The sequence below is a fragment of the Ictalurus furcatus genome, chromosome 15, assembly GCF_023375685.1.
Source record: "Ictalurus furcatus strain D&B chromosome 15, Billie_1.0, whole genome shotgun sequence".
In the NCBI taxonomy this organism is placed as follows: Eukaryota; Metazoa; Chordata; class Actinopteri; order Siluriformes; family Ictaluridae; genus Ictalurus; species Ictalurus furcatus.
The window spans coordinates 15,014,659-15,041,838 of NC_071269.1; the positions used below are offsets into that span (position 1 = coordinate 15,014,659).

A 27,180-nucleotide genomic window follows, 5' to 3' on the forward strand; every position below is an offset into this window, starting at 1 on the left:
CACACATTCCACCCTCTTCGAAATAAACTCCATACTTTTTTTTTCAAAACAGGATATTCGGAAAAGGGAATAGTGTGCAGGAAGACACAGCCAAAAATGCACCATGTTTGCTACTATTGACAGACCCTCCAGGATTTTGCGATAGTAGAAAGCAACACAAAATCAAGCAAACTCCACAATAATTGGATAAGCTTGCAATTGTTCTAAATTAAAATTATTTTAGATTTTAGCCAAGATGGGTCATGTGACATCACCACAACACACACTGAGACAAAGCCCTCTTCGATTCACACGTCAAACGTGACTACAACTAAAAGGTCTCATTTACCGACAAACATCATGGTGAAACACCGTGCAATACAATTTAGTGCAAGTTTTCCGCAAAAAAGCACAAAAAAACTCTGCAAGTTGCATCGCAAATTTGGGGGGGGAAATACGCAGCACAATCAAAAATTTTTGGACTCAACAACCACAAAAAACTCCTCAGAAATCCTGTACGGACTGTATTGTGCTGCTACTATAGAGCAAAACCCGTGACTGGGGGCGGGACATATACATTCTACGGAGCGTTTAATTGGATGAACAGCCCACTAGTACAGAATTAGTCATCCTTTTTTCTTTCTATTTTTTAAAAATTAGAATATCTCCAAAACTATTGTATGTATTTTTATATACTATTGTATCATTGTCCATAACACTACAGAACAGGTACAATATTTGCCATTTTGATTTCAGGAGCACTTTAATGAGTCACTAACGGAAATAAATCCTAACAATAATATGCCATTTTGTTCCTCAAAACTCTCAACGTTAAGCAGCTGTGACACAGAACAGACAGCTTCAAGTCTTTCTGAAGACTCGCTAACCATATGACTCGTTTACTGTGGAGTTTAGAAATAACAAACGTCTGAAAAAGCAGATATCCACAGAGGAACTCTTGAGAAGGTAATGTAATAAGTGAGCTGCTCGCGCTCGGCCCTCCACAGGTGAGACACCAGCTTCCGATTCAACAGATACAGGTGGTTAAAACTAACAACAGACATGTTTCGCTGTATATCTAATAAATATACTTACAAACATTATGTAAAAGTATTTTCTTTTGTTTTGTAAACAGAATTTGAAAGCCAAATTGTTTCTGTAAGCTATATCACACGTAAAAGAGACTTGAAGCACTTTAGCTTGTAGCAAAGCTCGAGCACTTCATCGAAAAACTTCTTCAGAGTTAACGAAGAAATAACCAAACGATGTCGAGGAACAGGAAGGTGTTAGAATTTTTTTTTTTACAAGAAATGTTTCGCTAGATACCTTTCCCATAAAGCTACTAATGATTAACACAATAATTAAGTTGAAACCTGATAAGGTCTCTCAGTTATGGTGGAGCCATAAAGAGAAAAAATAAATAAAAACACACACACTGTAGGCTAATGGTGGCCGCAGATGAACCACACTGAGATTAGTGCATGTGTGTGTGTGTGTGCTGTGGGTAAGAAGTGATTAGCTGCCTGCGCACCTTGCTCTTCACCTCCACGGCGCTCAGAGATCGGCTGCTCGGCACTCGGTGGTTTTTGTTCATCTTTCGCTAAACGTAGCCTGTCGCAAAACACACACACACACACACACACACACTCGCCCTCTCGGGGCTGCTGCATTCATCCACCTCCTCCAACTCGACGGCCCGAAGTTCCTTCTCCACGTAATCCAGGTGAACACCAGCGTCTCACTTTCTGTTGTCCTCCAAGTGGAATAATAAAGACGCTGTCAATACAATGTGTTCCTCAACTCTCCTGCCCCCGCTCGCTCTCTCGCGCTCTCTCTCTCTCTCTCTCTCTCTCTCTCTCTTTCTCTCAGGGTTGCCAGGTCTGCATATCAAAACCAGCGCAACAATAAAACTCTACTGTACACGATTAACTCCCAAACACCAGGTACTTACCTTTTGAAACTCATGATTAACATTGTTAACACTGTACATTATCCTATATTTCTATAAAAGCCATATTAAACTACACAGATTCTCTGAATAGTGCTTTCACAAGTCTTCTAAATGTCTCGTTATACAGTATAAATAAAGTCTGATAACATCACAACATCCTCCATTCATACAACGTGCTCATGTTGAGAATTTGTTCAGTGTGTGTGTGTGTGAGTGTGTGTGTGTGTGTGTGTGTGTGTGAGTAAGTGAGTAAGTGAGTAGAGCATCTCCATGGTCACACGTGCATTCTAGGAAGTTTAGGAGTGAGCGCAGGGTGTTTCCATGGCAACAGGAGTTTGGGTCAGTAGGGTTCTAGATACATAAACTCTTTTAAGATAACACAACTTATAAGTAAACTATTTTGAGGTGAACTCTAAGGGGGGGGGGGGGGTCCACCATGAACTACTTGCATATTAAACTTTGTAATTAATATTTGATCTTCAGTTGTACCCAAGGTTTAGTTTATGATCAAATTCTGAGTTGACTTTTGTAGTTTAAATACCTTTCATTGGCATATTGGCCGGTTTAGTTTGGTTAATGGTTTCCTAAATGACATACAATAGCATTCAAATGGTCTTCTTATTCTTCATTCAGCTATGTGATAAATCGGATATTTCTGGCATCTGATTAGAAAAAAACAAAGAAAACTTCCCCTCAACTCGAAAAGTTGGGAATGTCTCCTCTATTCATTCAGACTTGCTAATATGTCTGTACTCCATCAATGCTATCATGCTTCTCATTGCAAAGATCGCTGTAACTAACCGAGTCTCTACTGTAACTCAGTGTATAGCTGCATTGTATTCTGTAACTTTGAGTCCAGCATTTGCTGTTCCTACTATTTCTATGCTACTACTTCTAAGCTCTTGGTATTTTGTTTTTAGGAGCTAATAGTCCATCCGTCCATCCATCCATTTTCTATATCACTTATCCTTCAGGGTCGGGGGGAACCTAGAGCCTATTCCAGGGAGCATGGGGTACAAGACGGAGTACACCCTGGACAGGGTGCCAATCCATCACAGGGCACAATCACATACACATTCGGCCACTTTGGACATGAATGTCTTTGGAATGGGGGAGGAAACTGGAGTATCCGAAGGAAATCCCTGCAGCACAGGGAGTTTGGGCAAGTGTAAGGATCTGAGCAACTTTGACAAGGGTCAAAAATTGTGATGTTTAGATGACTGGTCAGCATCTCCAAAATGGCAGGTCTTGTGGGGTGTTCCCAGTATGCAGTGGTTAGTACCTACCAAAAGTGGTCCAAGGAAGGACAACCTGTGAACCAACAACAGGGTCATGAGTGCCCAAGGCTCTTTGATTGCTGAAAAAGTTAATGGCTATGATAAAATGGTGTCAGAACACACAGTGCATCACAGCTTGCTGTGTATGGGGCTGTGTAGCCACAGACCGGTCAGAGTACCCATGCTGACTTTTGTCCATCACTGAAAGTGCCTACAATGGGCATGTGAGCATCAGAGCTGGACCATGGAGCAATGGAAGGTGGCCTGGTCTGATGAATCACATTTTCTTTTACATAATGTGGATGACTGGGTGCGTGTGCATTGCTTACCTGGGGAAGTGATGGCACCAGGATGCACTATAGGAAAAAGGCAAGTCAGTGGAGGCAGTGTGATGCTCTGATCAATGTTCTGCTGGGAAACCTTGGGTCCTGGCATTCGTGTGGATGTTACTTTGACGCGTACCACCTACCCACACATTTTGCAGGCCAAGTACACCCCTTCACGATAATGGTATTCCCTAATGGCAGTGGCCTCTTTCAGCAGGATAATGTGTCCTGACACACTGTGAAAATTGTTCATGAATGGTTTGAGGAACATGACAAAGTCTTCAAGGTGTTGACTTGGCCTCCAAATCAGATCGAGCATCTTTGGAATGTGCTGGGGAAACAATTCCAATCAAAAGAGGCCCCATCTCGCAACTTACAGGACTTAAAGGATCTGCTTCTAATGTCTTGGTGCCAGATACCACAGCACACCTTTAGAGGTCTTGTGGAGTCCATGCCTCGATGGGTCAGAGCTGTTTTGAAGGCACCTAAACAGTATTAGGAAGGTGGTTTTAATGTTGTCGCTGATCGATGTATACTGTAATACATCAAATGTATACACGAAACCCAACCTTCAACCCGAAGGAGCAGCTCAAATGTCTTAGTGGGTAAATCTACAGACATGGCAACACGTACTCATATAGTCCTCACACACTCCGCCACATAGCTACTGCGCTGCTCATGACGTCACGAGCATCCAGGAAACAGCCAGCAGCTCGTTCCCGTGAAGCGCGCCCCCGCGGCCACAACTCAACCGAAGTCCAAATATCTCCTGATTGGACATGTAGTTAACCAGCCATGGTGTGGAGGATATATTTACACACTATTTGTGTAGCGCATGGAGGCATTCGGGATTCTTCCGTTTCTGTTATACATTAACAAGATAAACTATTCACAGCATTTAATGTCATGGGAAATTTATCCATAAACTATAACTCAAAGGAAACACTTCCACAATTATTTTTTTTATTGCACTTTAAATTTCAGTGACACAATAACACTTATCCATGCAGCAACCTTATGCAAATATTGCAAAAGTAGATGTCAGCACTGTTAGGAGTTAAAGCAAGAGATTTCTTTTTACATTTGTGTTATATAAAAACTGTATTTGAAAGTTTACAAACGAATAAAAATAGTGAGAGAGGAGCGCCATCTTGTGATAAACCTGAGAGTATCAACGCATTGCAGTTGCTCCAGTCCCACAGGTGGCGCTAAAGCGCTGTGAGAAAAAAGAAAAAAAAAAACATACGTCGCGGTGGCGGAAGTGAGATCCAACAACATGACAGGCAAGGTAGCTGGATGGTAGTTACCTACACACTTTTATCAACTATAAGTAGGTAATTTGACATACATGCATTGCTGAAACCCTGACTGTTAAATGGAAATGTTTAGTGAACTGTCTGTTGAATTAGCTTGCTTAATTAACTTAAACGTAACCGAAGCAAATCTTAGCCAAACAACTTTTATATTTACTCTTCAGGACCAGTGTGTTTGTATGTTCATCTGGTTTTCCTCATTTCTTCTCTCTCTGCAGGAACAAAAATTTCCTACAAATCCTGTCTGCACTCATATTGACGTGTTCACGCATTAATATCTCTTGGTTAATACGTTTTCTCTCTTCAGGTCTCTTTAGAAAATCATTTATGGCTACGGAAACTAACACAGAGGAACAAGTGACGAGTGAAACCTCATGGATATCAGTGAGTCCTAGTGGTCTTTGGGAGGTACACAGAAGGTGGAAGGGGGAGAGAAAGCGAGGAGACAACACTCCTCTATTAGGGTCTGTATGCAAAATCAAAGTGTGTCTCAAGAACCACACAGAAGATAATAATACCCAGCCTCTGAGCTCGAACGACACAGAGTCTGCAGTTGGTGTCAGTTCTGTGCAGGTTACAGAGCATCCTCGCTCACAGGATTCAGTGCTGCAGGTTCCACTGGACAGGTGGATGGTGCTGCGTGTGGGAGAGGGACAGTGTGACGTTATAGAGGGCTGTTTGGAGGGAATGAGGGCTGGAGAGACCTGTGAGGTAAGTGTCAGATTGCAGCTTGGCTCTCTCTGTGATTAATTCTCACCATTTGTTTCTCAGTTGCTTGCACATGCATTGATTGATTAACATCTCATACAAGTATGTTATTACAGTAATCACCTTAAGTCTTTTTACCAGAGTCCAAAAACGTGGAATATCCACCTGCTTTGGGGTGCCTGTGTGAATTTATTTGTGATGTCACATTGTACAGTAGTGGTTAATGACACTCGGCGCTTTCAAAATTTGCAGTTTTTCCTAAGTATTTCTTTTTTTTTTTTACCTAGCCTACTAGATTTAAATTTTCTAATTTTATTTTGGCAGTTGAATACGGTGTTTTACTATCAAAAAAGCTTTAGTTGTGCTGTTTGTTATATTTTTGTACCAATGTTATTGTGAAGAGATGTGAATTGTTTGCCTAGCACGGGGTTCAGACCCCTACCCTTTCACATCTGCTTGCTCACCAGTAGATAAACACAGAGTCACGATACTTTACACACAGGAACCCAACAGCATCCTGACTAATCTTAAAATAGACTTGTGGCAATGTCTATGTCGATTTCCGTTCTGTCTGCGTAATGGAACATTTGTGTACTGCGAGAAAGGATTATGTTACAGGTAGTGAATAGCAGCAGACAACTTTGAGAGTTCCTGATGCTACTAGTAACTGTATTTTTCATTTATACATCTTCATTGAATACTTTATCCTAGTCAGGATTGTAGTGGATCTGAAGTCTATCCTGGGAACACTGGCCGTGAGGCAGGAATACATCTTGGATTGGTGCATTCACAATTAGGTTGCCATGTCCACTTACCTGTCCGTACAGGATGTCACTGTGTTTTTTTTTTGTGAGTGTTGCAGCCAGAAATGCTTGATTTTGCAGCAGCTTTTTCAAATTTGTGAAGCAATTTACAGAGAATTTTGTGCTTTTTTTTTTTTTTTTTTTGCAGAAAACTACTTGAATTGGCGAAATTGCAATTGCACTAAATTGTTTTGCATGGGAGGGTGCACGGTGGCTTAGTGGTTAGCACATTCGCCTCACACCTCCAGGGTCAGGGGTTCAATTCCCACTGTGTGTGCGCGGAGTTTGCATGTTCCCCCTGTGCTCTGGGGGTTTCCTCCGGGTACTCCGGTTTCCTCCCCCAGTCCAAAGACAAGCATGGTTGGCATGTCCAAAAGTGTCTGTGGTGTGTGAATGTGTATGTGATTGGCACCCTGTCCAGGATTGACCCCCTGTCCAGGGTGTACCCTGCCTTGTGCCCCATGCTCCCTGGGATAGGCTCCAGGTTTCCCCGTGACCCTGAAGGAAGGATAAGTGGTATAGAAGATGGATGTTTTGCACAGCCTTTCACATTGGGGTTTGCTGGTAAATGAGACCTTTTAGCTGTACTCATGTTCGCGTGTGACTCGAAGAGTGCTTTGGCTGAATGCATGTTGTGATGAGGTCACATGACGTGTTTTGGCCCAAATCTGCAGTAATTTTGAAAAATTGCAAGGTCCTCTGAATATTGCAAAGTTTGCTTGATTTTGTGTTAATTTCTGCGATCGCAAAATCCTGGAGGGACTGACTTATCAGCATGTTTTCGGCAGGTCGGAAGGAAACTGGTGAACCCGGGGAAACCCACACAGACATGGGAGAACATGGGAAATTCCTCAAGGACAGGAGCTCAGGATCGAATCAAGTGGTGCAGGGGGTAGCTTTGCTGCCTCAAAAATCCAGGGTCCCATGAGGTGGCAAAGCTACCCTGTCTGCAACATCATGTTGTCTAAAACTAATTTTACTTGGTCCATATAATATTCAGTTAACCAGATATCTATCTTATGCTTGCTTAGTATTTAAGCAAATATTTGAGAATTATATGCTTGTACAAGCAGTAGAGAATTAAAAAAAATGCACAACCAATAGTTAATAATAATACACAGACATTTTTTGCCCTTTTTGAACAAAACATAAAGTCTTCTATTTGTTTAAATATTTACTTCACCATATCATTGTTGAATATTGAAGATGATTTAAGGTCATGCAATTCTAAAAGTATTAAATAAAGCTGCAAGCAGCGATGACGGGCCCAAACATTACGGTGCCATTTCCACCCATTGGTTGTATGAAAACAATGCATAGTGAAGCGAGTGCTGTAGAGTAAAACACCCAAATATACAAAGAAAAGAGTATTAAAGTTTGATGCGTTACCATGGCAACACCATTTAAGATATCAAGACTCCTTTCACAATTTTACATCAGCCTTGTCTCGACATTTTAAGTGACACACTTCCTGCTGCCAGTTGGTGGCACTATGACCATGACTCACAATAGTCCACATCCATGTGGTCAGCCCCCATGACCAAACATAACAGCTCAAGTTTGATCTAAATCACTCAATGCATGCAGAAGATATGAGACACTTCCTGTTTCTGATTTCTTGCCAAAAATGTATTGCCCTGCCATGGCAAAACCGTTTGAGATATCAAAAATCCCTTTACATTTACATTTACATTTATTCACTTAGCAGACGCTTTTATCCAAAGCGACTTACAAATGAGAAAGATACAAGCAAAGCAATATATCAAGCAGAGAACAATACAAGAAGTGCTACCATACAAGATCTATTAATTGAATTCCAGAAGAAGCAAAGTGCAGAGTAGAGGTGTAAGTGCAATTTTTTTTTTTTTTTTTTTTTTTTTTTTTTTTTATAAATGAGTTGGTTAAGTTTTCATGGAAGCGGTGGGTCTTTAGCTGTTTTTTGAAGATGGTGAGAGATTCTGCGGTCCGGATTGAGATTGGAAGTGCATTCCACCACTGAGGAACAGTTAGTGTGAAGGTTCTGGAAAGCATCTTTAGCATCTTCAATGTCATGGCATAACGTTGACCAAGTTTGGTAACAGTCACATGAATCCCTTAGGAGGAGTATTTAAAGGTTCACCGCATGCACTTTTCACAAAATCCAAAATGGCTGACTTCCTGTTGGGCGCACCTTGTCAGCGTAAACGTTGTTTGGGTCTATGATAACAATGTGTACAGAGTTTCGTACGTATACAGTTGCAATCAAACCCAAGAATATTACTGAACTGGAAGCCATTGCTCATGAGGAATGGGCTAAGATTCCTGAGGAAGCTGGTGTCTGGCTACGCATCTCGTTTGCAGCAGGTCATAACAGCAAAAGGATGCTCTACTAAGTACAAAATATGCGTGCCATGAAGGAGTTCAATCATCTTGAAACTGGAGAAATCAAGTTCAAACTGGAGTTGAATTTTCAGTTGAATTTGGGGAAGCCACTTGAAGCATTCGTTGTGTTTAAATATTTCAATTGCTTTTGTTTGATTTGTTTATTGCAGACAGCTGAAATTCAGTAAATGTTGACATTAAACCTGATTTACAATGGGGGTTGAATAATTTTGATTGCAACTGTATGTACAAGTATGTACGATATATGCACCAAGGTTTTGTACCGTGTAAAAGTGGGTGCTGCAGCTGACAAGCCACCCTACTCTAATAAGAGTAATGCTTTCTGTAATTACAAATGATGTAAAAATCAAGAGACCAATATTCTTAAGTAATTACACTTAAGTAATATGCTGTTTCTTCATAATGCTGAATCTGTTTCCTTTAGTTCACAGTAAGGCCTCATCAACAGCATTTGAAAATGGCACCCAGTGATATTCATGTTGCCCAGTTTGAGATGACCGGAGAGGAGAGACAGCCGAAAAGTGAGTGTTTTTCTGTACAGCTCCACTCATTCACCCCAGGGAAGGAGTCCTGGCAGATGCTCCCTGCAGAGAAGTGGACCTGGGTGCTGTCTCATAAGCAGCGTGGCAGCCAGCGCTTCGTCCAGGGAGACGTTTGGGGAGCAATGCATTCTTACTGCTGTGCTGTTAAGCTGCTCATCACTTTAAACGGACATACCAGAGAGAAAGATGGGGTTCCAAATGCTGATGGAAGCAGGGACTTAGAAACACTAGCAGTGAATACAGAGACAGAAGCAAAAAGCACCCACATCCAAACTGAGGAGGAGTATAGGACTATAAAAGCAGAACTCCATTCTAATCTTTCGCTGTGCCAGCTCAGGCTTGGCCAGCCAGCAAAAGCCAAGGACAGCAGCATCAAAGCCACTGCACTGGATCCAGCGAACGTTAAAGCCTGGTATCGCCTTGGCCAAGCCTGTCTGCAGTTGGAAGACTTTGCGGAAGCACGCCAAGCTTTTGGCAAAGTTTTAGAACTCCAGCCAGGTTCTGCCTCTGCCCAGAATGCCTTGAAACAAGTAAATACAAAAGCAAAAGAGTTTGACAATAAGCTTGGGAAAAGGCTAAGCAAGATGTTTATCTAAGGATTTGCAAACAAACCAGTATCTACATAAGTGTGGACAGGAATCAAAATAATAAATGCGATCATAATGTGAACATATTAAAAGCCCACAGTATCTATTTAAATGTACCTTATCATGAATATACAAAACTTTCAATATTACAAGAGCCCGAAAAGCACATGCGCTGATGTGAAAATATTTTAATCACGGGATATATTACAAGAAATATTGCTCTATGCATGGTGGTTGTATTATGGCTGTATGCTGAACAAATGTCAATAAAACTATTTATAAATGTGTAACACTATTATTGTGTTTGTTTGTATTGTTTAAATATTTTAAATGAAGTGAACTGAAATATATGGTACATAAATCACTTTATTTCTCATTCCTATATCTCACAAGTAGTAATGTGAGAATTATGCAGAACATTTTATGTATTAAAACTTAAAATACACAAGAGTTGTTAGTGCAATTTAAATATTGCTGCTACTACTACCAGTAATAATAATAAAAATAATTCATTATGGTTTATCAATTCAAATTTAAAAAGTTGTCTGGCATATACAGTGCCCTCCACTAATATTGGCACCCTTGTTAAATATAAGCAAAGAAGCCTGGGAAAATTGTATGTATTGTTTAATCTTTTGGCATCATGGACTCTATCAAATATCAACAGATATTAAATGAAAACCTGATTGCCTCTGCCGGAAAGCTTAAAATGGGCTGTTGTTGGATATTCCAGCAGGACAATGATCCAAAACATACATCGAAATCAGCACAAAAATGGTTTGCTGACCACAAAATCAAGGTTCTGCCATGGCCATCCCCGTCCCTTGACTTGAACCCCATAGAAAACCTGCAACTGGTGTGAAAAATATACTGGTGTGACACCCTTGTGCAGCAATAACTGCAACTAAACGTTTCTGGTAAGTGTTGATCAGTCCTGCACATCGGCTTGGAGGAATTTTAGCTCATTTCTCAGTACAGAACAGCTTCAACTCTGGGACGTTGGTGGGTTTCTTCATGAACAGCTTGCTTCAGGTCCTTCCACAACATTTCTATTGAATTAATGAAAATTGAGAGCTGTGAAGAACCCAAAAACAACAGTTAGTGAAATCACCAACAGTGGATTGTGATACCTTCACCCCTGCCTTGTAGAGATTCTACAAGGCAGGGGTGAAGGTATCACAATCCACTGTCCACATTAATCATGAGGAACTTTATCATGCAGCAAGACAATGATCCAAAACACACTGCCAACTCAACAAAGGACTTCATCAGGGGAAAATGTAAGCTTTTAGACTGTGTATGCGTCAATCACCAGACCTTAACCAATTGAGCAGCATTTCACCTCCTGAGACTGGGACTGTGAGGTGACTGTATAATCCACTTTGCTTATATATTTTTTAAGCCAGCAAAAATTATAACGTCTTTTTTCTTTGCTTGGTTAGTGAACGATGACAGGATAAACTTCAAACTCTGTCTGGTGGCAACGCACCACGTGTCTCTGTGGCGCAATCCGGTTAGCGCGTTCGGCTGTTAACCGAAAGGTTGGTGGTTCGAGCCCACCCAGGGACGGATGCTTTTCGGTTTCTACACTCACTTCCTCCGTTTACATTCAAAGATTCTTCTTACCAGTTCGAATGAAAGTGCGCAGAGTAGAGGTGCAAGTGCCAGAGTAAGATTCTTTTTGCCAGTTCCGATTCCGATATAACTGTTAATATAAACTCTAAATATCCTGAACAATATTCACACTTTGGTGAGGTTAAAACCCTGTTAAAAAGACCGGCCACACGTGCTCCTCGTTGTTATGGTAACGTTGAAATAAACCTCGCTCCACGCATACACATCTTTGTATGGGATTGTAAAATGAAATGTAAATGGAGATTCTCTACAGACTGTTCAGGATATTTAGAGTTTATATTAACAGTTAAATCGGAACGAATTCATTTGAACTAGTAAGAAGAATCGTTGAATGTAAACGGAGGAAATGAATGTAGAAAGTGAAAAGCATCCGTCGCTGGGTGGGCTCGAACCACCAACCTTTAACAGCCGAACATACATCTTTTTTATGGTAGTATGTTCTGCATAATCTCTGGCTAGTTTCAATCTTTGAGAAAACTGGTCGAGGTCATTTCTCATCCCGCAACTGCCTCAAAATTTTAGTTTGACGCGCATCCCAGCGTCCAATTAATTTCACCATTTAAACAGATTCAAATGTGTATATCATCTACATGAGACCATTTCATTGCACTTTTCCACGTCGTGACAAAAAACACTGGCACATAAATAAAACGCCACTTCTACCGAATTAAAATAATTTACATATACCACAGGTAGTTCCGGTCACACGCACAAGCTCTCTCTCTCTCTCTATCTCTCTCTAATAATTATATATATTACTATAATTTATACACAGGTAGTTCCGGTCAGTTTTATCACCGTTATGAATTAACGCGCTGCCTATAAACTACTGTAACCATAGTGACATGCAGTTAAGCTCACAGCTTCAATAGAGACGCAGGTAATTCACCCACGCACAATCTCTCTTTCTCTTATTGCACTACCTTATCTAGAGTAGGCTGAATTCTACTGTCTACTAACCCGTATATAAAATAACTAACAAAAAATGAACTGTTATTTTTGTCTTTTCAGTCACATTTTGCATTGCAAACTTCAATAACAGCTTTAACATGTCAGTGCTGTCAAGATGGTGTAAACAGGATAATCCAGGCCTGTGCATTACACGGTTACGCAGTGAAATATACCAAAACTAATAGTTTATTTAATACATAATTCCTTTAAGGTACAACTTTTTTTTTTCTTACATAAATTAGTTCCGGTCCAATAATTTGACTAGATAACAGCATTCCAAGAGTGTTGATATTCAGTATAAAAGTGCTACATTTCACTGTTTGTATCACTCTGCTTGTCTATTTTCGTTGACAGAGAAAAAAACAAAAACAAATTGGCCATATTTTGGTTAAAATTTAAATTAGTAAATATTATTCCTTTTATAAATATGTAAAAGGAATATCACACTCGCAGTTGCAGTTGTGCCCGCTTCAAACGTGTGTCTCTGTGGCGCAATCCGGTTAGCGCGTTCGGCTGTTAACCGAAAGGTTGGTTGTTCGAGCCCACCCAGGGTCGGATGCATGTCGGTTTGTGCGCTCGCTCCTATTTAATCATTTTGCAGAGGCTTTTATCCAAAGCCACTTACAAATGAGAAAATATAAGCAAAGCGATATGTATTTCACCAGAGAACAATACAAGTAGAGCTACCATATAAGATCTATTAACTGAGTTCCAGAAAAAGTAAAGTGTACAGAGTAGAGCTGCAAGCGCCAAAGTAAGGGTTGTTTTTTTATGGGGTTGGTTACGTGTTCACAGAAGAGGTGGGTCTTTAGCTGTTTTTGGAAGATGGTGAGAGATTCTGCGGTCCAGATTGAAGATGGAAGTTCATTCCACCATTGAGGAACAGTTAGTGTGAAGGTTCTGGAAAGGGACCTTGAGCTACGCTGAGTAGGCACTATTAAGTGTCGGTCATTGACCGATTGCAGATTGCGTGAGGGAACGTAAGCCTTCAGGAGAGTGTTGAGGTTGGAGGCTGCTGTTCCAGACAAGGTCTTGTGAGCATCAAGGCCTTGAATTAGATATGGGTGGCTACAAGAAGCCAGTGGAGGGAGATGAAGAGGGGTGTGACATGGGTTCTCTTGGGCTGGTTGAAGTTCCTTCGTTTACAGGCAAAGATTCTTTTTGCCAGTTGAAATTAATTTGTTCCGATTCCGATTTAACTGTTAATATCCTGAACTTTCACACTTTGGTGAGGTTAAAACCCTGTTAAAAAGTCCGGCCACACGTGCTCCTTGTTGTTATGGTAACGTTGAAATAAACCTGGCGCCACGCATACGCATCTTTGTATCGGATTGTAAAGTGCATGTAAACGGAGAATGTCTACAGACTGTTCAGGATATTTAGAGTTTATATTAACAGTTAAATCGGAACGAATTCATTCGAACTAGTAAGAAGAATCTTCGAATGTAAACGGAGGAAGTGAGTGTAGAAACCGAAAAGCACACGTCCCTGGGTGGGCTCGAACCACCAACCTTTCGGTTAACAGCCGAACGCGCTAACCGGATTGCGCCACAGAGACTCGCGTCTAAGGGTTTTCTGAGACCGCTCAGGGCTCGCCTTTTAACGGGCTTTACAAACGTCCAGTTTATTTACGGATATATTTTCTGCATAATCTCTTTCTCTCGCTCTCTAATAATTATTTACTATAATTTATTCAAATAAATGTAATCTTATTGCACTACTTTATCTAGAGTAGGCTGAATTCTACTGTCTACTAACCCGTATATAAAATAACTAACGAAAATGAACTGTTATTTTTTCTTTTCAGTCAACTAATAGTTTGTTTAATATATAATTCCTTTACGCTACAACTTTTTTTTTTTTACATAAATTACTTCCAGTACAACACTTTGATTGGATAATAACAGTGCTACATTTCACTGTTTGTATCACTTTGCTTGTCTATTTTCGTTGACAGAGCAAAAAAAAAGTAATAGGAATGACATTTTTATTTTCAAAATGCCGAAACCCGGGATCGAACCAGGGACCTTTAGATCTTCAGTCTAACGCTCTCCCAACTGAGCTATTTCGGCGACAACCACGAAGCCAAAGCCACGCCTCTAGACCTACAAGTCCCCCACTTCACAGCTCTGCATTACATGGTTACAGTGACAATTCACTACTAAATATAACCCAAACGAAGCAGAAGTAAGATATTCGTTTAAAATAAATAAATAAATAAATAAATATATAAATACTCTGTCCAAACCCCTTTATTCCCATTAATGTGAAAGCCTTCTATTATACTGTTCCGTTACTACACCAAGCACATACTGTGAGTAACTCATTTATAAAATCATTATCCATGTCAGCATGCTTACATCTGCCGCACCATCAAGAATAAAACTCTACTCACTTACAGACACAAATTATTTCCCAGACTAGTTTGTTAGAGACCAGTGATTGGTTAAGGGTAAAAGTATGGTTAAGTTAGTTGCCCTTCTACACTACAGCTTTCAGAAGTACTTTCCTTGCTCATTTATGGAAATCATTCTCTTTCGGTCTTTCTTTCTTTTTACTCATCCTACTTGTGCTGCTGAGTCAATTTGAATTTCCCCTACTGGGGTCAATAAAGGTACATCTTATCTTATCCTATCTTAATACTATTATTGTTTAAAAGGGTCAAAACCATTAACATTTAACATCCCATTCTACTTTGTAAATTTCAGTATAAAAAAAATCAGCTGAAACACATTTCCTAAATGTCCTATGGCTTGCTGCAGGAACTAGACTGATTGCCATTTACACCTTACAGTGCTGTGAAAATTATTTGCCCCAATCTTGATTTCTTCTGTTTTTGTGCATATCTCATACTAAATAGTTTTAGATCTTCCAACGAAATACAACATAAAACAAAGGCAACCTGAGTAAACACATAATACAGTTTTTATTTATTTTATTGAAGGAAAAAAGTTATCCAACACCTATCACCAATGTAAAAATCTAATTTCCCCCTTAAACTTAAAATCTGGTTGTGCCATCTTTAGCAGCTACAAATGCAACCAGTTATGAATGGCCAAGTCAAAATCCTGACCTTAATCCAAGAGAAATGTTGTGGGAGGACCTGAAGCAAGCGATTCATGTGAGGAAACCCACCAACACCCCAGACTGGAAGCTGTTCTGTACTGAGGAATTTGTTTAATTGGGTTCTCTTTATCTACTTTTAGGAATTATGTGGAAAATCTGATGTTTTAGTTCATATTTACAGATATAAAGAAAATACTAAAGGGTTCACAAACCTTCAGGCACAACTGTAGATGCAAGGCAGGTGTACCTAATTAAATGGTTATTGAGGAAAATACCTTGAGAAAAGTATCTGGTATGATGACTACAGTATTTGGAAATATTTAAGGGTTGTCAAGTTATTACTGTATGCTGCTTTCAAATAACACTACAAATAACTTCTGTCATTAAAAATATATATACATATTTATAAATAAAAAAACCCACCAAAACTTCAACTCCCAAAACAGGTAAGTGTATATATATATATATATATATATATATATATATATATATATATATATATATATATATATATTTTTTTTTTTTTTTACAAGAGAACAGCACTCCATGTAGGTAAAATTAAATTTAGGTTTAATCTCATGAAAGCAAAAAATTATTGTACAGTGTGGTTGTGTATACCTAAATAGTGTTATGAATATAATGTAAAATTACTATAAACCACAATTATATTCAAATGTCACCTAAGACAGTGCACAGTAATGTATTCCCTTTCCAAAACTTTCTTCCCCATCTATTTCATCTTTCGTTTGGGAACTGTTTTGTCTGCCAAGGCTTGGGTGTTACTCAACTGGAACCACGAGTCCAGAATAAGAATAAAAGGGACAATGATCCATAGGACATTCATGAAGACAAAGTAGAACCAGAAATAGATGGGGTGTCCATACTCGCTGTGCATATAACCATCTCTGTGTTCAGTGAAGAAGTAGAGCACTGCTCCATAAAGCTGCCCTATGGACAGAGAAAATTACAGTTAACCAGGGGGTGGATATAAACATCCTAACAAAGTATGTCACTCAACATTAATAATGAGAGAAAACATGCTAAAAAGACCACCATAGGTAAATTTTATGTTGCACGTTTATATCTGAGATTCCTTAAAAACCACCACTTCATCTTGAGTTCATCTTGTCAGAGTTCTTATAGGACACTGGTGTATTGCTTTGTTTCTACTGTCTAGTTTGACATATTTAGATTGTACAGGGCTAATGAGTTTTGCATTGTACACTTGCTTCAAAAGACAACTTATTTGTTTATCTTCACTTGCTTGCATATGAAGCATGAGGAATTGGGAATTAACTCATTTTCTGATCCTGAGATGTAACTTTCTTCACTTTATTTCATGATCTTTGCCACAGCAGATACATCATTTAAAACATTGTGATTTGACTTCAAGATTGAAGTAATTACAGACCATCATCATCATCATCACCACCTTTTGCTTAACTCTACTGGTGCATCCTTTTGGTCATGGGCTATAGGTGCTTGATGTATTCTTACCGATAATTGATGAAAAAATAAGAGAAAGTCATTGTGTTATAATAATTTCAATCTTTTAAGTGTCTTCATGTTCAAACTTAGATGGCCTTGCTCTGGGTGATAATTGTATAGGATTGCCATTGAAGTGCAACTAACTTAAATAATTACCTGCTTAAATAAACACATATGCTGTATAGCATATAGATGAATAGGAGTAAGAAAACATCTCACCTAGAGATACAATTAGCTGCAGAACATATCTGTAGGAATGATTGTACAAAAAGGCCACAACAATCCATAGACTGAAAGGTCCCCATAGACATGCAGTCACCGTCTCCATACACACTGTGAAATTATCAGCTCTAGAAAAAAGATACATGAAGAAAACTTATGTAATTCATGTTGTGCCGGGTGCACCTTTTTCATAACAACACAAGTTAGATTTACAACTTACATGACATATCTGCTGTCACCTTTTGAATATTCCTTCCCTGTGAAAGAAAAAGAAAATGAATACTGACAGGAAATACACTATCACCTGCATATACAGAACCTCTGTTGGGAAATTTCGTTAAGTACATCCATCAGTTCTGGCTAGCAATTGCAAGTTCAAAGGGATAAACTGAAATTTGTTTAAGAATTGGTTTTCCACTACACAATCACAGTACAACTACGCTACCTACAATAACTGAGCTTTTTTTTTTTTTTTTTAAATCATGATCTGCTGAAATCATTTTTTTTTAGGTTTAGCTTAAATTGTCTTTACATTCTGATCTATCACTAAAGTAGATTCCAAGAGAAAAAAAAGCTGTATTAATGAATCTGCAAACAAAAACATGATCTTCCATTTCTGTTAGAAAAAAATGGCTACAAAATAGCCTAATGCATAACGTGCATGGCAAAAAATAAAGTGACTAACTCCGGGGACAATGGAGGACTTAAGACTGTGGCTAGGTCTAGTAACCACAAGATCAACACTGATTAGAGCAGCTTTAAATCTAGCGAATTAAGCTGACACACCTACAAACACAGAATTTATTTATTTTTAAATCCATTGTTAAATGTTTTTGAAGGTGTTGTGGTTGATAAAAATTACTTCCTACAATGGCTCATAATGGGAGTCCTAAAACCATTTTGAGTGTCTAGTTCAGTTGTCCCCAAAGTGGGGCTGCTTAGTTTACAAATAGGGTCACAAGAGACGTACAATAATCCTCTTTTGTTTTATTCATTTATTTTACAAATTAATATGTCTATTAAATACGAACTTGTTTATTGTTAATACATCACATTCACATCAAGCCACATTTAGGCTTAAATGAAGTGTGCATACATGCGGTTTTAGTCTTTTCACTGTCCTGACATGCAGCACTAGCATAGCTAGAAGTGACAACAGAAAGAGACAGCGCCCTTTGAAAAACATCTCTCCTCACTTTCTGAAAAGCCGTGCCAAGACATGCAAGTTAAGATTTCCCACTAGCTTGTAAGCCAGCACAAGGATTTTGATTTTTATCACTTATTTACCCATACATGACTGACATAATAGTATGTTCAAATGTTATAGTAGTCATAAATTGTGCAACATCTGGAATGTTTTTTTTTATTATTATTGTAGTGTGGAGTCACAGAAAGTTTGGGAAGCCCTGGTCTATTTGCAATAAGCCAAAGCATCTGGACTCAGTCTTTAAGATATTTTTCCAGTCAACTGCAGGGATTCCTTGGTCCTGAACTTAGTAGGCTGCATCCAGACATTTTTATCAATAGTTTATAATTCCAACTAATGAACTTTTATGGCCATTTTACACTGATTGTGCACAAGACTTTTAAGGCTTAATGTTCACTCACAAAGTTGAGAAAGGAAGCTCTGGTCTGCTGGAATGATGGTGTAGTAGAGAGAGAACCAGCCCTCAATGACACCATGGATGAAGCCACAGACAGTAAACCAGCACAGCGCTAACCTTCTCCAGACGCCCAAATGTCCTCCTCCTGTCAGAGTCCAGGCTAACAACATCAACAGTCCTGACACAGAGAACAGGAACGTGACAATCTCCAACATGGAGCGCTCATTTTCTGTGTAGTTTGGGATGGACAGGTCTCTGGGCCAGTACGGGTGACTTACAGGTTCAGCTGCCATCTTTGACATCTACAAAGACACATCTCATAATCTCAGTGCAACAGCAACTGTACACCAGTCACACAGACACACAAAAATAAACACAAAGAGGTAAGGAAGGAAAAATAATCAAATAAACGTGTTATTCAGCTAGTCATGATATGGAACTACATATAAAAATTACACAAGTAAGGGAAGCATTAAGCAAACAAGACCATGCTGCATATTTTACAGTACATGCATGCATTTCTTTTCTAAAGAAGCATTCATTTACCATCGTTTCTACTTACCTTGAATTATAAGTAGAAATATTAGCAAACGAAAATGCACAAGAGAGATAAAGAGAAACTAGACTAAAACTAATGAAAGACCTACGGGCTGTAAGAAAACGTCCAGGGCGTGCTAGACGAAATTTATAATCTAAACATGTCATAAATTACAGCAATCCTATGAAAACAGATCGCACCACAGAATTACAGCCCACTACAATACGCCATGACCAATAAACACTCACGGTGCTGTGGAACCAGACAGGCTGAAGAAGCGCGCTCACGATTTTATTGGATGGTACACTCGGAACACAGCTGACGTCACTCGCAATGGGGAAACGGGATTGGCTCTGAACCCACAGACAGGGTCATGTTGAAGTGATGAACGTTAACCCAGGTAGCTTCTTACACGGTAGCCATTAATGGAGTTTCCCCCCCAAACGCAAGTGGTGAAAAGCTTACATTTAAATGTTATTTTACTTTTTTAAACGTTCATCGGGCACCTTGTTTGTGTTGTTTTTTAATGTTGAATTGTCCTACGTTATCAAAATGTCCCACTGTATTGCTCATGTGTAGCTCTTCATAAAACAATACCGCCAAACAGTTATGTATTTTATCATTAATTTGCTAATATTACCTTATGAAATATGCCTCCAGCACAAAACTACACCTAACATATATTGATAGTGTAAATAATTTTGTTGGCATTTTTTAAAATAGGTTTATCTTGTGATCAGAAAATGCCTCCAGCATTGAAATATATGAGGAAGCACAAACTGGGCATGGCACACACATGGCATTTAATTATTCTTGTTAACAAGAGTGTCAGTGATTGTGCGACAAAATAAAAAATACGGCTTCGTCTTTATAACAACTGTAAACAGTGGAGCCTTCAGAGTAAACATGGCATCATTCTTATGATCAATTAAACCAAAGCATGTACTTTGTAATCAATACATTTATAAGTATCCAAAATGCAGATTAAGTGTGTCCTAATGAACACAGTGAAAAAGTGTAGTTTAAGAAAACACCAGCGACTCTTATCTTTGCCGTGACCCGGATTCGAACCGGGGTTGCTGCGGCCACAACGCAGAGTACTAACCACTATACGATCACGGCAAGCTACTGAGGCGCTGGGGAGAAGGCTGAAAGATCGCTTAAAGAGCACTTCGTAGCCATTACCTACGGTTACAATTAATGTAATTGTGTTACTGTTGTGTGTAAACGCTAGGTATAAACTGGAGTTACTCATCTCCACTATCCCGCACAATGTCAAGTTTCCCAGCTCAAAAACACACAATCCAACTTCTTATACAGGGCTCGATAACTCAATTTCAAGTTAACATATAGAGCTAAAGGAAAAACAAACTAAACACTCATGTATGATGCATTATTCTTTCAATTCAGAGACAATCTTCTGTTTATCCTTCATCTGAGCTTTATATAACATATAAAGCTATAGGGCTAAAATAGAAATAAGTTTATTAGCTAGATTATGGAATGGAATAATTGGATCAAGTATTGGTTGTCAAGTAACTAACACTATTTGACATGAACATGTATAGTTATAATTACAGATGTCTGTTATAGTACCTAAGTCCCATATGGTCTAGCGGTTAGGATTCCTGGTTTTCACCCAGGCGGCCCGGGTTCGACTCCCGGTATGGGAATGAAATTTTTTCCTTAGGAGTTCTTTAATTGCAATATGAACAATTAAATTTCGCTTTAAGTTTGGTGCAAGAAGCTTTGTAAGATGCAGTACTGCCCAAACGAGAATGTGTCTAAATTTACAATACCGTGCAACAAATTTGCACTTCTGATTTTCGGCTTTAGCTAAAGATTTAGTTGAAAATGGCGTACACATAAATAGAGGCTACAGCTGTCTAACACGAAACAAAGCAGACACGGTCGGATACGTTGTCAACTCACTTGATGTGGTTTATGTACAACAAAACATGTTTAGCATAGTTGCTTGTGTAAATACTCTGTAAATTTAACCTGTAAACGTGGCCGTTGTTCACAGGTACAGAAACCCGGAAATATCGTCACCTTCTATCAGCTGACTCGCTGTCATGTGACTTACAATGGCGACGCGGTGAATGGAGAAAATACAGGATAACATACAATAAAAACACACAAATAATGACGCTTTATCACAATATTTGATCGATTCTGTTATACTGCACGAAGCTGATTGTCGCTGTCTGAAATATATTAGCTTTCGTTAAACCTCAGCTGCGAATTACACGTGTGGAAATGGGTCTAGATCCTGCTTCTCTCCGCTTAGACCAGCAGTTACTTCAGTTTATGGATCAGCTTGAGATCTTGGAGGAGAAAAGACAAAAACTTAACACGCTCATAGAAGAGGTAAGACATTGTAACTGTGATCGTCTGTATTTTAGTTGAATACACTGTGTTAGCTTGATCTGATGTTTAGTACCTGTTTTAAACCAGTGTAATTTGTCTTTCCACAGGGATGGTTTAACATTTCCAAGGCACGTTACTCGATGGGGAACAAGCGTGTCTCCGCCCTGCAGTATGCCAGTGACATGGAGCCACTTGTACATGTTTATGAAAGGTACTTAAACACATACCTGGAGTTACTGCAGATCTCAGGAAATTACTGCAAGTCTCATGTGTAAATATGTTACACACAATTTCTTCTATCAAAAAAGAAGCTAAAATGAAAGGTCATAATTGACAGTACAAGCAAATTGCTTCCTGAAGGCTGGCATGTCTCAGGACCTAAGAACAGAAGTGCTTGTACAGTGGAGGAACCATCTTGTTCCTTTGGAAAGGCTTTTGTTTGCTGTAGTTTTTATAACCACTGCATATACAGTTGAGGTAATAAGTTTACATTTGCCTTGCAGAATCTGCAAAATGTTAGTGATTTTTTTTTTTAAATGAGAGGGATCATAACAATGTTCCTGATAATACTGCAAAACAGTTGTTTACATATAATCCACGATACACAATAATAACAGAATTTACACAAATGAACCAGTTAAAATGTTTACATACATATTATTTTGTTTAAAGATCTTATTTTTTCATTTAATACTGAACTTCAGAAGCTACATAAGATATGTTTACCAGAAGACAAAATAATAATTTACACTGATCGTCCTGTTCAATTTGATGCATCATGTTGCCTACTTTGGAATCACTGAAGAATGATTGCACCTTGAATGATTTAGAATGTTTTCACCTTTTATGTAATAGCTGTGTACGAGTCCCTCAGTTGTCCTCAGTATGAAAAGATGGATCACAACATCATATAACTGCTGTTGGAAAGGGCTCAAATATGCAGAAGATGCTGGAAAAATAAAGTGCAGGACCTGGAGAATTTTTCTGAAGATCAGTGGGCAGTTTAACTGTTCAGGACTAATCAGGGACTCATGAACAACTATCACAAAACATAAAAACAGTCATTGATCATCCAGGTAACAACACACAGCATTCAGAATCGAGTGTATGTAAAATTTTGAACTGGTTCATTTGTGTAAATTCAGTTATGATTGTGTCTTGTGGACTATATGTAAACATCTGTTATGTGAAATAGTTATTCAGGGCAGTACTAAATAAAAAAAACTAAATGCAATTTTTATGATCCCTCTTATTTAAAAAAAAGTTAACATTTTGCAGATTCTGCAAGGCGTATGAAAACGCATGACCATTACATTAACGTGTACATTATATGCACACCTACTGTAGTATTTAGTTTTAGAGTATGAACAGTAGTTGGAGTAATTTGTACACATTTGTGTTAATCTGAAATGCAGCCAGACAGAAAAGGGTGATGCGGAGTTCAAGTGTGTGCGAACAGAAGACAAAGCAGAAGAACTCAGAGAGAGTGATATAGTAGAGACCATAGGGCCAGCAGAGGGAGGTAAGACTGAAATGGAAATTATTTTCTAGCTGGTAAATGGATTGTAAATCAAAATAATAATGCATGCTATTTCTCAAAAATTACAAAATGTACAGAAATTGAATTTTGGACTTTTAAGGTCACAAAATTGTTAAAGCAAAACTCTCTTATTTGTAGGCCTTAGAAGGCGGGTAAACATTAAAAACAAAGAAAATAAGGAAGAAAAAGACACTTCTAAAGATGAATGTGAGAAGGAACCTCAGTTTAACTCAACGAGTGAGAAATCTCCATGTCAACATCAAGATCCTCTGAAATGGTTTGGGATCCTTGTCCCACAAAACCTTAAGCAAGCTCAGACAGCTTTTAAAGAAGGTAAGTGCAAAACTATGGAAAATCTATACAAACACATTGACCTGCAAATAGCCTTACATAGGCTTTGTAGGCATGGTTTTGAAGATCTTATGGAAAAATTAGTTTATGCAAATTATTAGGTTGGGGGCACTCTCTGAAGTTAGCAGTGCACCTGTCTGTTCATATGGAGAAAGTAAAGCAAACTACAATACAGTGTTATATTGCCCCAGGACACTACTTTTACACAATGTAGAGGTATTTTTTCTAAATAAATTTAAACCTTCACTTTTCAGCAGATTTCCATCCAGTTTGTTTTATGGTGGTGAAGTCAGTATGAACAAGATGTTCTAAAATTTAGAAGCAGTAAGACATCTAACAAATTTAAAGGTCAAAAACTGTAGTAAATGGCAAACCCTGCTTTTACAGAGCTAACATATGTGTAAAACACAAAAAACGATATACTGAGCTTACCATCGTGAAACACTTCTTTCTTATAAAGATTTCCTTTGCGCTTTTGTTCTTGAGGAAATCCTAAATATCTTTAACTAATCTTTAGGCTATTTTGTTCTTTAATAATGTTTACTAGCAAAATTCTGAGAAAATACCTTACTGGATTTTTTGTGGCCCATAGCAAAATTGTTAGTAATGTTACTGTTTTTCTGTGCATTCATATGATATTTATTTTGTTAAATTTTTGCAGTCATTACTCTAGCAGCTGAGATCTCAACCCTGCAGAGTGCGATTGTGAAAACTAGATTGGAGATGCAGTCTCAGATGAAGGATAAACAGAAGATTGTCTCTGAATTGAAAGAATAACGCATCATACATGAGTGTTTAGTTTGTTTTTCCTAATTTTATATTTATTTCTCAGATGTTGTACCAGTCCCTTTTATGTACTACAATGTGAGTGATTCTTTACTTGGGGGGGGGGGGGGGAATAAATCTTGTAATAAACTTTTTAATGCAGTGATAAATTGTGGTTAACAAATGCATGTTTACACAGCTACCCATTTACCTGTCAATCAGCTACAGCAGTGAAAAATAGTAAGAAACCTTAATTTAAAACTTTTTTCATACTTAATTTTGCTAATTGTTACATTTCAAATGAGGGTTTCTAAAATTTTCCTAAACTGTTGGATATTTCTATGTTGAATTTCTGGCAACTGACCAAAAAACCCCAAAGATTTTGGACCAAAATTAGAGTTGCTCTGCAAATATTTAACAAATAAATTACTGAAAAATACAATAGTTGTTTTAGATGCTGTTTAGTTTTATGGTGTCTTAGTCGAAATATAGAATGGCATGGTGCTTATGTTTTAAAGAATGATAATTATGTTATCAGTTATGGAAGTATTTTCCAGACTATTTTCAAAACTAATTGCAAATTGTATTTGCAATTGTGTTTTCTATTTGTGGATGCATAAATTGACATAATTAGAATGAAAATTGCACACCGCGTATTACTATTTGCATTTTCATTTACACAAACGTACAACATCTGTCAAATTTAAAATGGAAAAGCAAAGTCCATTTGCAATTTCATTTCCCATGACGAGTTATGACCCTGTCATATCAAAATAACAATAGAAATGACTCCTTTTTCTATTTCACTTCCTCAGTGTGGGGAGCACAGTGGCTTAGTAGTTAACATGTTTGTCTCACACTATCAGGGTTGGGGCTTTGATTCCCACTGCCACCCTTTGTGTGTGGAGCTTGCATGTTCTCCCCATGTTTTGGTGCTCCAGGCACTCCAGTTTCCTCTCCCAGTCCAAAGATGTGCTGTATGATTACCAAATTGGTTTGACTGTGATTATGCCCTGTGATGGGTTGGCACCCCACCTTGTGCCCAGAGTTCCCTGGGACAGATTCCAGGCAACCCACAGCCCTGTGTAGGATAAGTGGTACAGAATATGGATGGATGGACTTCCTCAGTGTCACATATGGAGCCTGCCAAAATTCAAATGGAATTGCCTTGTTGGGAGTGGGAGTATACTTTGGGGTGTGTTTTGTATTTTGAAGTGACTTCAATCACAGTCCACCACATTTCAGAGCGCCTTGCGGTCGATGCCCAAGAAGGAAAATGTGCTGAACAGACAATTGTGCTGCCAAATACAAACACTCCCCATAGTATACTCCCACCCCCAACATTGATTGACAGGTTTATGTGCAAGGCATCGGAAATGAAAATACAAAGGGAACTGTGATTCCATTTGAGTTTTGGCAGGCTCCATACACAACACTGATTAAGTGAAATAGCAAACAAGGTAACTGCTATTTCGATATGACAGAGTCATAACTCATAAGACATGGTAAATTCAGTTGCAGATGGACTTTGCTTTTCCATTTGAAATTTGGCAGACGTTGTACGTTTGTGTAAATGAAGTAAGTCACAATTTATGCATCCACAAATAGAAAATGCAATTGGAAATACAATTTATAAATAGAAAATAGTCTGGAAAATAATTCCATAATCAGTGTTTATGATAAATAAATGTAAAAGGAATTAAATTATTTTAGTGTTATTAAAGACAATGAAATATCAGTTGCCTTGACTGCTTTCAAAATACTGGTATTGGCATCATGAAAAACATTGGCCATCCACTAGTATTAATTTGTACTTCACTTAAAACGGGGTTAGAAATCTTTGCTTAAAGAGACACTGTTGTCAGTCTGGTCCAAAGAGTGATGTCAGAATCTAGCCACCTGTATACTTATCCATAGAAGAAAAATATATGGATGACAGAATGCCAAATTGAAAACATATGTATCATTGAATGTATCACTATATCTTTCAAAATATTCCTTTGTAAATAAACAAATGCATCAATCGATTAATAAATACATCAATGTTTTATTTAAGAAGTTATTTAATGATTTATAGAATGAGTTCGTGCTTCAACATGCGGTGGGTTTCACGTCACGAGTCACGAAAACACATTAAAAATATGTCAATATAATATAATAGGGTACAGTGGCTTAGTGGTTATCGTGCTTGCCTCACACCTCCTGGGTTGATGGTTCGATTCCTGCCGCTGCCCTGTGTGTGCAGAGCTTGCATGTTCTCCCTGTGCTTCGGGGGTTTCCTCCAGGTGTTCTGGTTTCCTCCCCCAGTCCAAAGATATGCACTGTAGGCTGATTTGCATGTCCAAAAGTGTCCATAGTGTATGAATGTGTGTGAGGGTGCCCTGTGATGGATTGGCACCCCGTCCAGGATGGCCCCCACTCTATGCCCCCTGAGATAGGCTCCAGGTTACCTGCAACCCTGTAAGGATAAGCGGCACAGAAAATGGATGGATAATATAATGTATTAAATGTGTTTCAGGGTGCACGTTCTCTTTAACTTCCGTCATTGAACGCGTGTTGTGCTGTCCAATCACAATGGCAGGCCTGTTGTCCAATCAGAACAACTTATCCTAAAGGAAACCCACCCTTCTTTTGCAAATCGAAGCAAGAAGTCCTGAATAAATGCTTAAATAAATCTATAGACATAGTGACAATTAAACAAAATAATTAATTAATCAAGAAACAAGTTAAATGTACAATCAAATATTATTTGTTTGCTTGGTCAGTCAGTCAGTCAGTTAGT

General features: G+C 38.6%; 4 protein-coding genes and 5 non-coding genes across 10 annotated transcripts in view; 4 read left to right on the plus strand and 5 right to left on the minus strand.

The window, feature by feature from the left end:
- The window catches only part of pard6b (par-6 partitioning defective 6 homolog beta (C. elegans)), a 28,628-nt gene extending 26,803 nt beyond the window's left edge, over window positions 1-1,825 (minus strand). Inside the window, exon 1 of the mRNA XM_053643605.1 lies at window positions 1,511-1,825. Coding sequence (XP_053499580.1) covers window positions 1,511-1,573 — 63 coding nt within the window. The 5' untranslated portion in view covers window positions 1,574-1,825. The remainder of the gene's footprint in view (window positions 1-1,510) is intronic.
- Window positions 1,826-4,799: 2,974 nt separating this feature from the next.
- On the plus strand, window positions 4,800-11,157 carry fkbpl (FKBP prolyl isomerase like). The gene is made up of 3 exons (XM_053644267.1): window positions 4,800-4,821; window positions 5,154-5,557; window positions 9,164-11,157. Exons 2-3 carry the CDS (start codon window positions 5,174-5,176, stop codon window positions 9,875-9,877), a joined length of 1,098 nt encoding a protein of 365 aa, XP_053500242.1. The 5' UTR covers window positions 4,800-4,821; window positions 5,154-5,173; the 3' UTR covers window positions 9,878-11,157.
- Window positions 11,158-11,362: 205 nt separating this feature from the next.
- On the plus strand, window positions 11,363-11,437 carry trnan-guu (transfer RNA asparagine (anticodon GUU)). Its single transcript has one exon. It is a non-coding gene; the product is annotated as a tRNA-Asn (tRNA).
- Window positions 11,438-13,937: 2,500 nt separating this feature from the next.
- Window positions 13,938-14,012, minus strand: trnan-guu (transfer RNA asparagine (anticodon GUU)). Its single transcript has one exon. It is a non-coding gene; the product is annotated as a tRNA-Asn (tRNA).
- Window positions 14,013-14,453: 441 nt separating this feature from the next.
- trnaf-gaa (transfer RNA phenylalanine (anticodon GAA)) lies at window positions 14,454-14,526 on the minus strand. The gene has a single exon. It is a non-coding gene; the product is annotated as a tRNA-Phe (tRNA).
- A 1,543-nt stretch (window positions 14,527-16,069) lies between these two features.
- Window positions 16,070-19,597, minus strand: ebp (EBP cholestenol delta-isomerase). 2 transcript variants are annotated; one of them, XM_053643422.1, is made up of 5 exons: window positions 19,397-19,597; window positions 18,839-19,136; window positions 17,451-17,487; window positions 17,228-17,358; window positions 16,070-16,468 (listed from the first exon to the last, which is right to left on the minus strand). In XM_053643422.1, the coding sequence occupies exons 2-5, from the start codon at window positions 19,134-19,136 to the stop codon at window positions 16,251-16,253; spliced, it is 684 nt and encodes a 227-aa protein (XP_053499397.1). In that variant the 5' UTR covers window positions 19,397-19,597; the 3' UTR covers window positions 16,070-16,250. The 2 variants fall into 2 exon arrangements, with proteins under 2 accessions (XP_053499397.1, XP_053499398.1); XM_053643423.1 differs by having other exon boundaries at window positions 18,839-19,174.
- Window positions 19,598-20,422: 825 nt separating this feature from the next.
- On the minus strand, window positions 20,423-20,494 carry trnah-gug (transfer RNA histidin (anticodon GUG)). The gene has a single exon. It is a non-coding gene; the product is annotated as a tRNA-His (tRNA).
- A 479-nt stretch (window positions 20,495-20,973) lies between these two features.
- trnae-uuc (transfer RNA glutamic acid (anticodon UUC)) lies at window positions 20,974-21,045 on the plus strand. Its single transcript has one exon. It is a non-coding gene; the product is annotated as a tRNA-Glu (tRNA).
- On the plus strand, window positions 21,020-26,423 carry ccdc115 (coiled-coil domain containing 115). Its single transcript, XM_053644077.1, has 5 exons — window positions 21,020-21,742; window positions 21,850-21,953; window positions 23,158-23,264; window positions 23,421-23,615; window positions 24,295-26,423. Exons 1-5 carry the CDS (start codon window positions 21,632-21,634, stop codon window positions 24,408-24,410), a joined length of 633 nt encoding a protein of 210 aa, XP_053500052.1. The 5' UTR covers window positions 21,020-21,631; the 3' UTR covers window positions 24,411-26,423.
- Window positions 26,424-27,180: the final 757 nt, after the last annotated feature.